The sequence below is a fragment of the Bufo bufo genome, chromosome 3 (assembly GCF_905171765.1).
Source record: "Bufo bufo chromosome 3, aBufBuf1.1, whole genome shotgun sequence".
Classification (NCBI taxonomy): Eukaryota; Metazoa; Chordata; class Amphibia; order Anura; family Bufonidae; genus Bufo; species Bufo bufo.
In genome coordinates, this window is record NC_053391.1 from 567,880,085 (window position 1) to 567,893,411 (window position 13,327).

General features: G+C 48.4%; 1 protein-coding gene and 1 non-coding gene across 2 annotated transcripts in view; both read right to left on the reverse strand.

Moving 5' to 3' along the window:
• ATP5F1B (ATP synthase F1 subunit beta) overlaps window positions 1-5,701 on the reverse strand; it is an 8,703-nt gene extending 3,002 nt beyond the window's left edge. The window contains exons 1-4 of the mRNA XM_040425627.1: window positions 5,524-5,701; window positions 3,360-3,542; window positions 2,415-2,589; window positions 1,319-1,440 (exon numbers count right to left, since the gene is read on the reverse strand). Coding sequence (XP_040281561.1) covers window positions 1,319-1,440; window positions 2,415-2,589; window positions 3,360-3,542; window positions 5,524-5,641 — 598 coding nt within the window. The 5' untranslated portion in view covers window positions 5,642-5,701. The remainder of the gene's footprint in view (window positions 1-1,318; window positions 1,441-2,414; window positions 2,590-3,359; window positions 3,543-5,523) is intronic.
• On the reverse strand, window positions 2,739-2,811 carry LOC120996829. The gene has a single exon (XR_005777928.1). It is a non-coding gene; the product is annotated as a small nucleolar RNA SNORD59 (small nucleolar RNA).
• Window positions 5,702-13,327: the final 7,626 nt, after the last annotated feature.

The window sequence follows — 13,327 nt, forward strand, 5'->3', positions numbered from 1 at the left end:
GGGGCTGTTCATACTGCATCCTTTGCAGTTTGAATTTGATACAGATTCTGTAGCAAGAGAAAAAAAAAAAAAGGCAGAAACTGTTTCCCACAGGAGGTTGAAGTTTATGGTCAAGGCTGCTTGAATGGCAGCACAGCCCGCCCCCCCCATTTAAAATGATCAGAGGCAGTTTCTGTGTGGCTGTCTGGCAGCTTTTTGGTGCAAAATCAGTCCCAAATTAAGGGCGTATTTACGCGAACGTGTTGTGCTTTGCAGTCTGAAAAACACTGATGCAATTTGCGGAACAGAAGGCACATTATAGAAATCCCTATTCTTGTCCGGAAGACAGACAAGAATAGGACATAAATTATAATTTTTGCAGGGCCACAGAACAGAGCTATGGACGCTGATAGCACATGGAGTGCTGTCCACATCTTTTGTGGCTCCATTGAAGTGAATAGGTCTGCATCAGAGCCACAAAAAAATGCGGCTTGGATGCGGAACCAAACCACATTTGCGCGAATGCGCCCTAAGACTGGGGGCCGTTCAGTGTCTTGAAGATTTCTCCAAACTATTGGAATAAAAGCAGCTCATAGAACTCAGGATGAATACTCAATGTCCATTTCACAAGTTGAGTCTGAGAATTAGTGCATGTAAAGTTGTGAAAATTAAGAAAAAAAATATAAAGAATGCTGCTGCCAACTTTGACTGGACATTTAGGGTCACATTTATTAAGACCAGCGGTTTAGACACCGGTCTTAAAGGCCCATAGCTGGCGCAGGCCTCTCCATAACTTCTGCACATTCTCCGCCAGTTCTGAATGTAAGACAGCTTCCGAGTCGTCTTACATTTAGGCTCAATTCACACCTGAGCGTTCTGAAAGGAGCGCTCTGTATGCGCGATTGTACGGACGTTTACAAGCGCGCATACAGAGACAAGCGTGCACACAGTGTCGCGCGTTCCCGAAAGTCTATAGTACGGGAACGCGCGACAAGCGCCCAAAAAAACGCTACAGAACTTGTGTGAGCGTCGGGCGTTTTACAGCGCGATCGTACGCGCTGTAAAACGCCCAGGTGAGAACCATTCCCATAGGGAAGCATTGGTTTCTCCTTGTTGAGCGTTTTACAGCGCGTAGGAACGCGCTGTAAAACGCTCAGGTGTGAATTGAGCCTTAGACAATTTCCTACACCTAAAACAGGCATAGAAAATGGTGAATAAGACAGGCCTTCTGACCTGTCCCCAATTTTAGAACTGGCGTGAGCAGGGAGAAGTGACAGATAGCTGCGCAACTAAACAAAGCATTTCTGCTCCACCAATGAAGGAATACAAGTCAACATACCAATTTTTCCTCCTTTGGCATAGGGGGCAAGAAGATCTACCACCTTGATTCCTGTAACCAGAATTTCCTGCTCAACACTCATTTCAACAAACTCTGGCGCTTCAGCATGGATGGCAGCAAACCTGTAGGTGCATAGTAAGACATCAGACAAAAGGGAAATATCTAAAACCAATTCTTACACATCTACAGCGAACGTTAAAGGGGGTATCCCATCTTAGACAATGGGGGCATAGCGCTAGGATATGCCCCCACTGTCTGATAGGTGCGGGTCCCACCTCTAGGACCCGCACCTACAAGGAGAACGGAGCCAGGGAGTCGTGGCTGGAGGACCCCACATGCGCGGCCACCGCTCCCATTCATTTCTATAGGGCCGACGGAAATAGCCGAGCTAGCGCTCGGTTATTTCCTGCGGCTCCATAGAAATGAATGAAGGGCGGCTGCGCATACGCAGTGCGCCCTCCTCAACTTCCTCCGCTCTCCTTGTAGGTGCGGGTCCCAGAGGTGGGACCTGCACCTATCAGACAATGGGGGCATATCCTAGCGATATGTCCCCATTGTCCAAGATGGGATAACCCCTTTAAGCATGGAGCTCTATTTTTAAGTTAGTGGCCTACAATTTCATTCCCATGAGACATAGCTCATCAATTGTAATCTCGGCAGTGAAATTCTTAAAAGACTACACATGTAGTCACAAGTAGACTGGTTTCTGGTACAGGCAGCCAGAAGACGTGCCAGGTTTTAGGCTAGGGCTACACAGTGACATTTGTCACACAACATTTATGTCACAGCAGTGTCACAAGATTTCTTGTATTGATACTCAATAGTGTCACACTGCAACATGACAAAAAACAAAAAAAAAAACAAAAAAAAAAAAACACAAAGCTGTAGAAAGCTTGCTCGCCTGCTATACTGCTGCCTAACTCATACTACCAAAAAGCTTAGGGGCACCATTGTCACGGAAAGGATTAAAGTGCACCCCTCTTATAAAAGGTGCACGTCAAAAACTTCAAAACAGAAGAGCCAATATACTAATTCAGAATCAGAGTACAAGTCTCAATGCGCATTTATTAACCATTTAACACTCCAAAATACTCACTGTTTGGTTGTAATAGGGCCTCTCTCATCAATGGGTTCACCGATGACATTCATGATCCTTCCCAGGGTCTCTGGACCGACAGGAATTCTGATTGGTGTGCCAGCATCAAGGACCCTTTGTCCTCTAACCAAACCTTCGGTACCATCCATGGCAATAGTACGGACAGTGCTCTCACCTATCCCAAAGAAATTTCCATTGGGGGGGGACAGGAGGAAAAAAAGGTTTTTAGGAAAAACTCCTCCTTTCAAAAACTTTTCCCCCTTTCAGTTATTATAGCTCTGCATATATAATGACTGACAAATTATATAAGGCCACTGATCACATCCTTCTCAGATCAATAAGTTGCTTCAGGAGACTCAGAAGAACGAAAGTCATGATTGATGATCATCAAAGAAGGAGCTTTTCTGCTTATAGCCAAGATTACTAGATCTAAATGGCACATACTCCTATGTATTTTTACGAATACAAGGTACTAATAGTGCTCGTTATTAGAGACCATTTTCTGTAATTAGCGACTGATTATTAAAGAGCTGCAGAATATGTTGGCGCTATAAGTCATCATCATGGGGCTATCAAGTGCTAATAATGTCAGAGGCTCACAGCACTAAAGTGGCTTGCCAAGTTTACAAGTTATCCCCAATCCTGTGGAAGAACTGACCCTTCAGAGCCCAAATGCTGGGACCCATACCAATTCCAAGAATAGGGATCCCATTCCCCCAGTCTGATTGGGGTTGCAGGTCAGGCATGCACCCTGCTGCTCCAATCACTCCCTGGGACCCAGTCAGACCCCCAGTGACCAGTCTGCCATCTCCTATGCTGAGAATAGGGGATAACTTCCAAACTCAGAACAACCCCTTTACGTGTGCATATTGCAGCTAAAACTTTAGGGTTTCTTTGGTGGATCATATAGAAGTAGGGCCTGAAAGGTACATTATAATGCTTTACCCAAGTGCTGAGCAACTTCCAAAACCAGCCTGGTGTCCCTGCCCTGGACCTCAAGAGCATTCAGGATCGGTGGCAGGTCTCCATCAAACTGGACGTCCACCACGGCTCCGATAACAGCGACAATGCGGCCGGTTGCTGTGCCTGGCTTGGCAGCTGTAGATGCCTGAGCTGCATAGTCTCTCCCTAGAAAGAGAAATACTGCATGACATGGCTGTAACAGAGTTGTACAAGAGACATTCTGCCGCTTCCCTGTCACATCTAGATTCTGTTTACAGCAAGCGCTCAGGCGATGAAGGCACATCGCTGGGATATTCCCCCATTGTCTGATAAGTGCGGGTCCCACCTGGCACCTACACTGAGAACAGAACCCCGGGTCCATCCACCGCTCTGCCCATAGCAGTGAATGGGAGCACACACACCGCTCCCATTCATTTCTATGGGGACAACAGAAACAGCCAAGCCAGTGCTCAGCTATTTTTGGCAGCCCCATGGAAATTAATGGAGGGTGGCTGTGCACACACCCTCCACAACTGTCGGAGAAAGAAGTGGGACCTGCACCTATCAGACAATGGCGGGCATATCCTAGCTATATGCCCCCATGGTCTGAGATAGGAAAACCCTTTTAAAGGAGTTATCCGATTTTCTGATATTAACCTATACATTCAGGATAGGTCATCAATATCAGATCTGAGGGGGCTGTCTCCCAGCCCCTTCCCCACTAATCAGCTACAGCACATCGCTGCTTAGGCTACTTTCACACCTGCGTTAGGTGCGGATCCGTCTGGTATCTGCACAGACGGAACCGCACCGATAATGCAAACGCTTGTATCCGTTCAGAACGGATCCGTTTGCATTCTGTAAAAAAAACGGATCCGCCCTGACTTACATTGAAAGTCAATGGGGGATGGATCCGTTTTCAATTGCACCATATTGTGTCAGTGAAAACGGATCCGTCCCCATTGACCTACATGCGTTTGGCTCCGCATCGTCAGCTGGACACCAAAACGCTGCAAGCAGCGTTTTGGTGTCCGCCTCCAGAGCGGAATGGAGGCTGAACAGAGCCAAACTGACACATTCTGAGCGGATCCTTGTCCATTCAGAATGATTGGGGCTGAACTGATCCCAAACGGAATTCAAAACGCCAGTGTGAAAGTAGCCTTACCTGTGTGTAGTATCCCTTGTGGCGTTGGTGCAGCGTAATTCTACCAGTTTGTCCTGCAAGTGACTGGGAGAAGCTGCACTGCTCAGCCGCTACAGAGTAGGAAGCCGCGGACACAGCGCCCGCACGAGTGAGCGCCGCAGTCCTTTCAAAAGCTTGAAAAGCAGGGGACGGGCCCCTCACCAATGTGATATTAATGACCTGTCCTGAGGTCATCGATATCATGAAACCCGACAACCCCTCTAAGACAGCAGCAGGCAGTGACACCGGTGTGTGGAGGCAGCGACCTTGTAGTCTAAGTTCCTTTAGGCGACTAGTGTTGAGCGAACTTCTGTTTTCAAGTTTGGCGTACAAGGATCGGGTTATCTAAGAATTCCGGTACCACGGACCATACCTTATGGCGGAATCCATAACGGGGTTCTTAGATAACCCAAACCTTGTATGCCGAACTTGAAAAAACAAGTTCACTCATCCCTAAAGGGGAAAGTTCGCTCATCCCTAAAGGGGACCCCCCCTTTATCCCCCTCAACACAGGGCTGCTTCAGTGTGAAGAACATTCCCGGAAAACACAAGCCAGGGAATTGCTACTTCAGCAACTGACTTCAATGTCACCAAGTGACAATCTGCTGCAGCTAATGTCTGCACTGAGGGTGGCACAAATACACACCGGCATAGGTGGCACTACTGTGACCCTACTAGGTGACGGCGTCCACAAGGGTAAGGGGTCACCCAGGAGATGGTCACCCAGCAGTAAGCGCAGGGGCTGGGCACAGAGCACACCAGCCACACTGCACTGCGGCCGAGCACAAGGTCAGCCAGGCTCCTGAGGCCGGAGATCCGCACAGTGTGCACAGCCCCCAGCAATGTCCGCTACAAGACGTCTCCCATTCCCCGTTCTGCTCGCGCCCTACAGCGTGCGGCGTGTCCGGGCCTTGCCCGCGGCCTACTCCCTATTCAATGACACGGCTAGGTCACCAGTCAGGAGGGACGCGCCCGGCTACTTACGGGAGTGCAGCGCCGCAGGAGATGTCCTCAGCAACGTCTGGCCGAGCTGCAGGGAGCCGGCGGCCGGCTTAAAGACCTTGAGGGCCCCGGCGGAGCAGCGTCCGACAGCTCCTAACATGGCGGCAGCAGAAGGAGAGAGCAGCACAGAAGACGGAGCACTCTGTAAGTCTACCTCTAAGGGCGGGAACAAGAAGAGGAAAGACTGGACGTCACGGGGAGGGCTCGGCTTATTATTGGACCGAGACTCTGTCACTTTCCCAGTTCCTCTGATTCTATTGGATGGTTAAAGCAGAATTTTGACGTCAGCTTCAAAGGGGCGGGATATATCTCGGGAGGACGGCCAGTCGGGAGGGGCGTGGCTTATCTGGCACTGTGACCTGTGCGGTCATGTCCTTCACTGTCTTTCAGAGATGGTGGAAAGGAAGTACAGAGGAGTGTGAGGAGCGGGCTGTCCTCCGGGACTGACCCTATACCTTCCAGTCTATGGCTGTAGGTGCTGAAACGGATGTAGAAACCGCAGGTGCGGTTGTGCACTAAAGTGAAACGTGGGCCTGGATAAAGGGTATTTTCACACTAGCGTTATTCTTTTCCGGTAAAGGTTCTCAGTACTGGAAAAAAAAAACGCATCAATTTTGTCCTAATGCATTCTGAATGGAAAGTATGCATCAGGATGTCTTCCGTTCCGACCCGCTACCAAGTGTTCCGGAAAATGCTGCATCGCTGGATCCGGTTTTCCGGTCTGCGCAAGCATCGGGACATAGGAGGAGCGATTTTTGCTTTTGATCTTTAAATACCGGATCCATTATTTTGGATGATACTGGATCTGGAAAAAAAAAGCTTTCCGTTTGTACACGGCTTGCCGGATCCGTCAGGCAGTTCCGTCGCCAGAACTGCCTGCCGGAATCAAAAACCGCTAATGTGAAAGTACCGTAATACCAGAGGCGTGCGGTGCGCTGCGGTCACGCGCGTATGTTGTAATGTGTCACGTGACCGGCGGTCAGATACTGTTAGAGCCTGAACGCCTTATCTCCGGTTACAGAGGCCACACAGCACCGGAGTCTGGTGACAGAGGCGGAAGGTCATCGGGCTGTGACAGGTTCAGCTTTTCACAATGAAATACATAGGAATTTTCTTAGGTGCGAATCTTTCCCCACAAATCTATACCTCAGTCTGCTCAGCTCCTCCTGCTCTATAACATTATATATCAGTCTGCTCAGCTCCTCCTGCTCTATAACATTATATATCAGTCTGCTCAGCTCCTCCTGCTCTATAACATCTGCAGATTCCAGGGCTTTTCCATGGTAACAGGTTCCTAAAAAGCACAAGAATGTCTTCACATGAAGGACAGGAGCGCCAGGACCTTGCCAAGTATTGTTTGCCCTACTTTACCTTCACACTTTCCTATGTATTTTTGAAAAGCTGAACCTGTCACAGTCTGATGACCTTCCGCCTCTGTCACCAGACTCGGTGCTGTGTGGCCTCTGTAACCGGAGATAAGGCGTTCAGGCTCTAATAGTGTCTGACCGCCGGTCACGTGACACCTTAGAATACTGATGGCTAACCTCCGGCACTCCAGCTGTGGTGAAAACTACAACTCCCAGCATGCTCCATTCATTTCTATGGCGTTCTGAGAACAGCTAATCAAGTGTACATCTTGGGAGTTGTAGTTGTACCACAGCTGGAGTGCCGAAGGTTATCCATCACAGCCTTAGACCATAAACGTGTGACTGAACCTTTCTGCTCAGCTCCTCCTGCTCTATAATATACTGCCTGCATGTAAGGGTCCCTACACACATGAATTTGGCTCTGACTTTTTTGTTTTTTTTTCTTTACCAGTAAGGGGCCATTCATAGGGCATGAATATGGCACAGACAACATTGCAGAATTCAGTCAGCAGCCATGTGGTGTCCATTGTTTTCAATGGGAGGCAGCGCTGCAGTTCATGGGCCGGCATTTTCATGTTGGTCCAGGAAGGGACATGTCCCTTGTTGGTGTGGTGTCTCGATGGAAGCCGCACTGGGTGTCCGCTTGCTGTTTAGCTCCATTCAATGGGAACAACTGCAGCAGAAACCAGGTCCGTTTCTGCTGTGGGGTATGTGGCCGACTTTGACTGACAGAATCTTCCGGCCACCTGAACATCAGAATATGGTCACGTTGTTTTTTTTAGGACACCTGCACTTGTGCTGCAGTTTGTGTTTAAATCACTGTGTGAACTGCTTTTCTCGCTCGTATCATTGGGGGACACAGGAGACCATGGGTATAGCTGCTGCCACTAGGAGGCGATATTAAGCAAAAAAAAAGTGTTAGCTCCTCCTCTCAGCTATACCCCTCCTGCAGACACTGAGCTAATCAGTTTTAGCTTAGTGTCCGTAATAGGTAGACGTGTTTTCCTGCAGGTCTGCCAAAGATTTTATCTTTCATATTTGTATTTTTCTGATCAGACTACAGACCGTTTTCCCCACATTTGAGGGGGGAGACCCATGGGTCCTCAAGCCCGCTGCTCGTTCCCCACCTCTGGAAGACAAGGAGGAACGATCTCAAATCCTCTGTTACCCGCCAGCTACAGTGTCACCTTGCTGCTACTTCTGGAAGTCCCCCCTGTTACTCGTGTAGCCGCCCTCCCCAAGGGGCAGCACACTGAGGAAGGTGACACTGCTGGAATCGGGGTGGGCAGAAACCGTTTAGGCTACTTTCACACTCGCGTTTGGTGCGGATCCGTCATGTATCTGCACAGACGGATCCGTTCAGATAATACAACCGCATGCATCCGTTCAGAACGGATCCGTTTGTATTATCTGTAACATAGCCAAAACGGATCCGTCTTGAACACCATTGAAAGTCAATGGAGGACGGATCCGTTTTATATTGTGCCATATTGTGTCATAGAAAACGGATCCGTCCTGACACACAATGTAAGTCAATGGAGACGGATCCGTTTTCTATTGTGCCATATTGTGTCAGTGAAAACGGATCCGTCCTGGCACACAATGTAAGTCAATGGAGACGGATCCGTTTTCACTGACACAATATGGCATATGGATCCGCACCAAACGCGAGTGTGAAAGTAGCCTAGACGGTTTCTGCCCACCCCGGATTCCAGCAGTGTTACCTTCCTCAGTGTAGAGTTGTTGCGATACCAATTTTTTTTATTAGATTTCGATACCATAAAAAAGTATTGCGATACTCGATACCATTCGATACCACGCGAAAAAATAAACAAAAAAAGCCACGTGCATTCCCCATTTTCAAAAAATGTCGAATTGCGCAGTTTTATTTATTTTTTTCTGTTCCGGCGTTCACCGCAAAGATTTTTTAAAATATTTAATAGTTTGGACTTTTTTGACGTGGCGATATGTTTATTTATTGTTTATTTATTTTATATGTGAAATTGGGAAAGGGGGGGATTTATACTTAATATTTTGGTGGGTTTTAAAATATATATATATTTTTTTACACTTTTTATTTAATAACTATTTCCCCCTTAGGGGCTAGAACCTGGGATCTTTTCATCCCTTGTCCTATTCACCCTAATAGATCTCTATCAGGGTAAATAGGACCTCACACTCTCCCTGCTGCCCTGTGCTCTGTGCACACAGCAGCAGGGAGGTTACCATGGCAGCCAGGGCTTCAGTAGCGTCCTGGCTGAAATGGTAACCGATCGGAGCCCGAGGATTACACTGCTGGGGCTCCGATCAGAAGCTGCCACTGCCACCAATGAGGAGGAGGGGAACCTGTGGCCACTGCCACCAATGAGAGGAGGTGAGGGGACTCTGTCGCCACTGCCACCAATGAAGAGGAGGGGAGCCTGTGGCCACTGCCACCAATGATTTTAATACTGGGGGGGTTGAGGGGGGTGGGCGCACTTTGCCACCAATTATTTTAATGGGGTGGGTGGGGGGGCGGGCGCACTGTGCCACCAAGGATAATTAACCTTTAATACAGGAGGCGGGTACTGGCAGCAGATCAGCGGCAGTTAACCCCTCAGCACCTGAGGGGTTAACTGCTGCCACTGATCGCAGCTCCCTGTCAGAGGCAGGGTGCCGGCTAGGCGATTCTGCTGCCAGCACCTGCCTCCTGTATTATGTGTTAAAGATGGGTCCAGACTTAGTTAAGTATTAGGCTACACAGAGCGGCGCCCAGAGATGTCCCTGCACTTACTATTATTCCTGGGCGCCGCTCCGTTGTGCCCCATTACTGTCTCCTGCTCCTTATGCTAATTACTATCGGAGCAATGGGGAGGAGACCTCAGCTTCAATCCTGGGCGTTCCTTCTCGCTGCGCTGCGATTGGACAGCGCTACAGCCAGGGAGAAGGAACGCCCACTAGAGAAGCTGATGTCTCCTCCCCGCTGTTACACTGGTAACAGGGGGGACTTCCAGAAGTAGCAGCAAGGTCTTACATTGTGTGTCAGGACGGATCCGTTTGGCTCAGTTTCGTAAGACAGACACCAAAACGCTGCAAGCAGCGTTTTGGTGTCCGCCTCCTAAGCAAAATGGAGGCGGAACGGAGGCAAACTGATGCATTCTGAGCGGATCTTTATCCAATCAGAATGCATTAAGGGCAAAACTGATCTGTTTTGGACCGCTTGTGAGAGCCCTGAACGGATCTCACAAACGGAAACCAAAACGTCAGTGTAAAAGTATTACCTACCATTACCCTCTTCCATAGGCAGAGTACTTGCGCTAGCACAGTATACTGTACAGCCTGTCACATTACCCTCCTTTCATAGGTGGAGTACTTGCACTACTATGGTATACTGTGCAGCCTGTAGCATTACTCTCCTTCATAGGCGGAGTACTTGCACTACCTCTGGATATGTCCGACCTGTAGTATTACCCTCCTTCATAGGCGGAATACTTGCACTACCACTGGATACTGTACAGCCTGTAGCATTTCCTGCCTTCCTTAGGCAAAGTAATTGCACTTCCACTGAATACTGTACAGCTTGTAGTATTACCCTCCTTTCTTAGATGGAATACTTGCACTACCACTGGATACTGTACAGCCTGTAGCATTACCCTCCTTTCTTAGACAGAGTATTTGCACTACCACTGGATCCTATTAATTCTGTATCATTGCTCTTTTTTCATCGGCAGGGTATTTGCACATGGGTCCCTATTCATCCAGTAGCAAGGCCTCTTTCCATAGGCGGAGTATTTGCTTCACCACTCGATACTGCACAGCCTGTCACATTACTTTCCTTTTATAGGCGGAGTATTTGCAATACCACTGGATACTGATGTCCTGTACCATTACCCTCCTTCCATAGGTGGAGTATTGGTACTACTGTGAGAGAAGGATTTATGATTTTATGAATATATAATGAGAATATTCTGTAGTACACATTTCTGTCCACTAGATGGCTGCAAACCATATGTATGAGAAGGTCAATGAGGGAGGGGGAAGAGGGGATTCTGAAACCACTCCTATCAGGTTAAGGAGCCAATAGCCTCTTCTTAAGGAACACCCCTTTTGTGATGTCATGTCTGCTATTTAAGTGAATGTACTGTGAATAAATCTCTCTCGCCTGCTCTCTTCTACCATGGCTCAAAGAGGATGAGAAGATGCTTTCATGAAACCACATAGTGTCTGGTCTCATTATAAAGCAGTATGCTGTACACATACTTATTCTTCTAATTGATTTGGCACTACACAAAGAAGAAGGAGAGTCGCATGAATTGCGACGACACTACCACTGAATCATATATTCCCGGTAGTATTGCCCTCCTTCCATAGTGGATGTATTTACACTTCCACTGGGTACTGTACATTCTGTGACATTATCCTCATTCCATGGAGAAATTGCGCTACCACTGGACTCTATACAGACTGTAGCATTACTCTCCTTCCTTAGGCAGAGTAATTGCACTTCCACCGGAGACCATATGTTCTGTCGCATTAACCCTTCCGCAGGCGGAGTAATTACTCTAATCCTGGTTATCCTCTGTCCGGTTGGATTTCCACCTTCTATAGGTGGACTAGTTGCACCACAATCGCACACTGTAGATCCTGTTGCATTACCCTCCTTCTATTGACGGAGTAGTTGCACAACCAGTAGTGCCTGCACTACCAGTGGACCCTGTACATCGGTCGGATTTCCTTCTTTCCGTCAGCGGAGTAACTTCACTACCACTGGAAACTGTTTATCCTGTTACATTATACATCTTTCTTAGGTGGAGATAGGTACCACACCTGCATACTGTAAGATCCTGTAACATTACCCTCCTTCCATTGGCGGGGTAGTTCCACAACCAGTGGTACTTGTTCTACCAGTGGATACTGTACATCTTGGGTCCACTCTTTCCATAGGCAGAGTATTCCCACTACTTCTGGAATCTTCCACCCTATTGCATTATCCCCTTGTCACATTCCATCCCGTTCCAAGGGTGGTCTCCTTGCTAGATACAGACAATCGCCTTACCCCATGTCATAGGCTGTATTTTGGCACTACCACGGGATACTGTGACTACTTTCACACTATCCTTTTCCTCAGGTAGTCATTGTACTAATTGGGGTCGGGCGCCTACGTGGCAGCCTCTGTTTTTCCAGGGTATTAACCCACGACATGCCTCTTCTCGTGCCATGAGTCCCCATGCGGAGCATTCTAATTTTGTTGCTTTTCCTTGGCACGCTCGGCCTTCACACTCCTTCAGTAGGTGGAACGTCTGCACGGGTTGCCAGTTTTCTTCCTTCCCCGGTGGAGTATTGCGCTACCAACAGTTCATGTTGGCTACTGCTGTTTGACCTCATTTTCAGGTGGTGTCTCCCTTCTGGAGAAGCCATGGGTGCTGGTATTGCCTCCCCTACGAAGCAGTCTTTGCGCTGGCCGTAGATTTTTGGGCTACTCCTGTTCCGTGGCTACTACTGTGTGATCCCTTCTCAGGGGCAGTTTTTGCTTTCTTCCTTCAAATGCCGACAGTCACTGGTTCTGGCTTACAGGATACATTGTCAGTGGGCACGGCACCGGAGGTTCTTGCCGCATCCCCTTCCTCCATGTAGGGTATCGACCCTGGCATTTAGTGCGGTTTTCTGCAACATATTTACCAGGCGTGGTATGTATGGTGTTCCTGAGGTGGTGGTTCATTTATTCCTTATGGCGCTGGTCAAATGCCCATACCAAGCCATGCTACTGGTGATGGGTTTGCTCACTGCTGGTGGGCACTAGTGCGGTTTTCTGTACCTGGTATAACCTACCGATTTCTGTGGCGCTGGTTTAGCGCCTTGTTCTCTTCACCTGTCGTGCATTGCCTCTTTCATCTGCTACGGTGACAGCATCAGTGTTCCCTCCTTGTGGAAGTTTGGGTATGCACTTATCCAGTTTGCCTCTGTGAGTTGACTGCACTGCTTCCCTCCCTGGGTATGGCGGTCGTACTGTCCTTGTTGTCTCCACGTACACTAGTTCTCTTCTGAACCGTATCAGCCTCTTCTACTTCTCCCCTTCCACAAGGCGAGTAGTTGCACTTCCCCAGATACTGTTTCTGCTTGCTTGGCCAGTTTCCATAGCCGTTGGGTTCTTGTAGGCCCCCTTTCTGCTGTGGAGTATCTGAGCGGGTAGTATGGTTCTGTTATCGGTTTTTTTCTGGGACTTTGTGGCGTTCGATGTCCACACGCATATCTGGTTCCGGTCTGGCCGTTTCATACATTACTCTCATAGCCTTCTTCTCTTCTTCTTTAGGCGGAGTTGGTCCGCAGTGGCGGTCGATAGTGTCTGATGGGTTTGCGCAACTTTTATGTTTTCAGACATGTACGTTGCTTATACCTGTTCCCTTGGCCTCGGTACTTTTTCTTTAGCTTCCAGTTAGGCC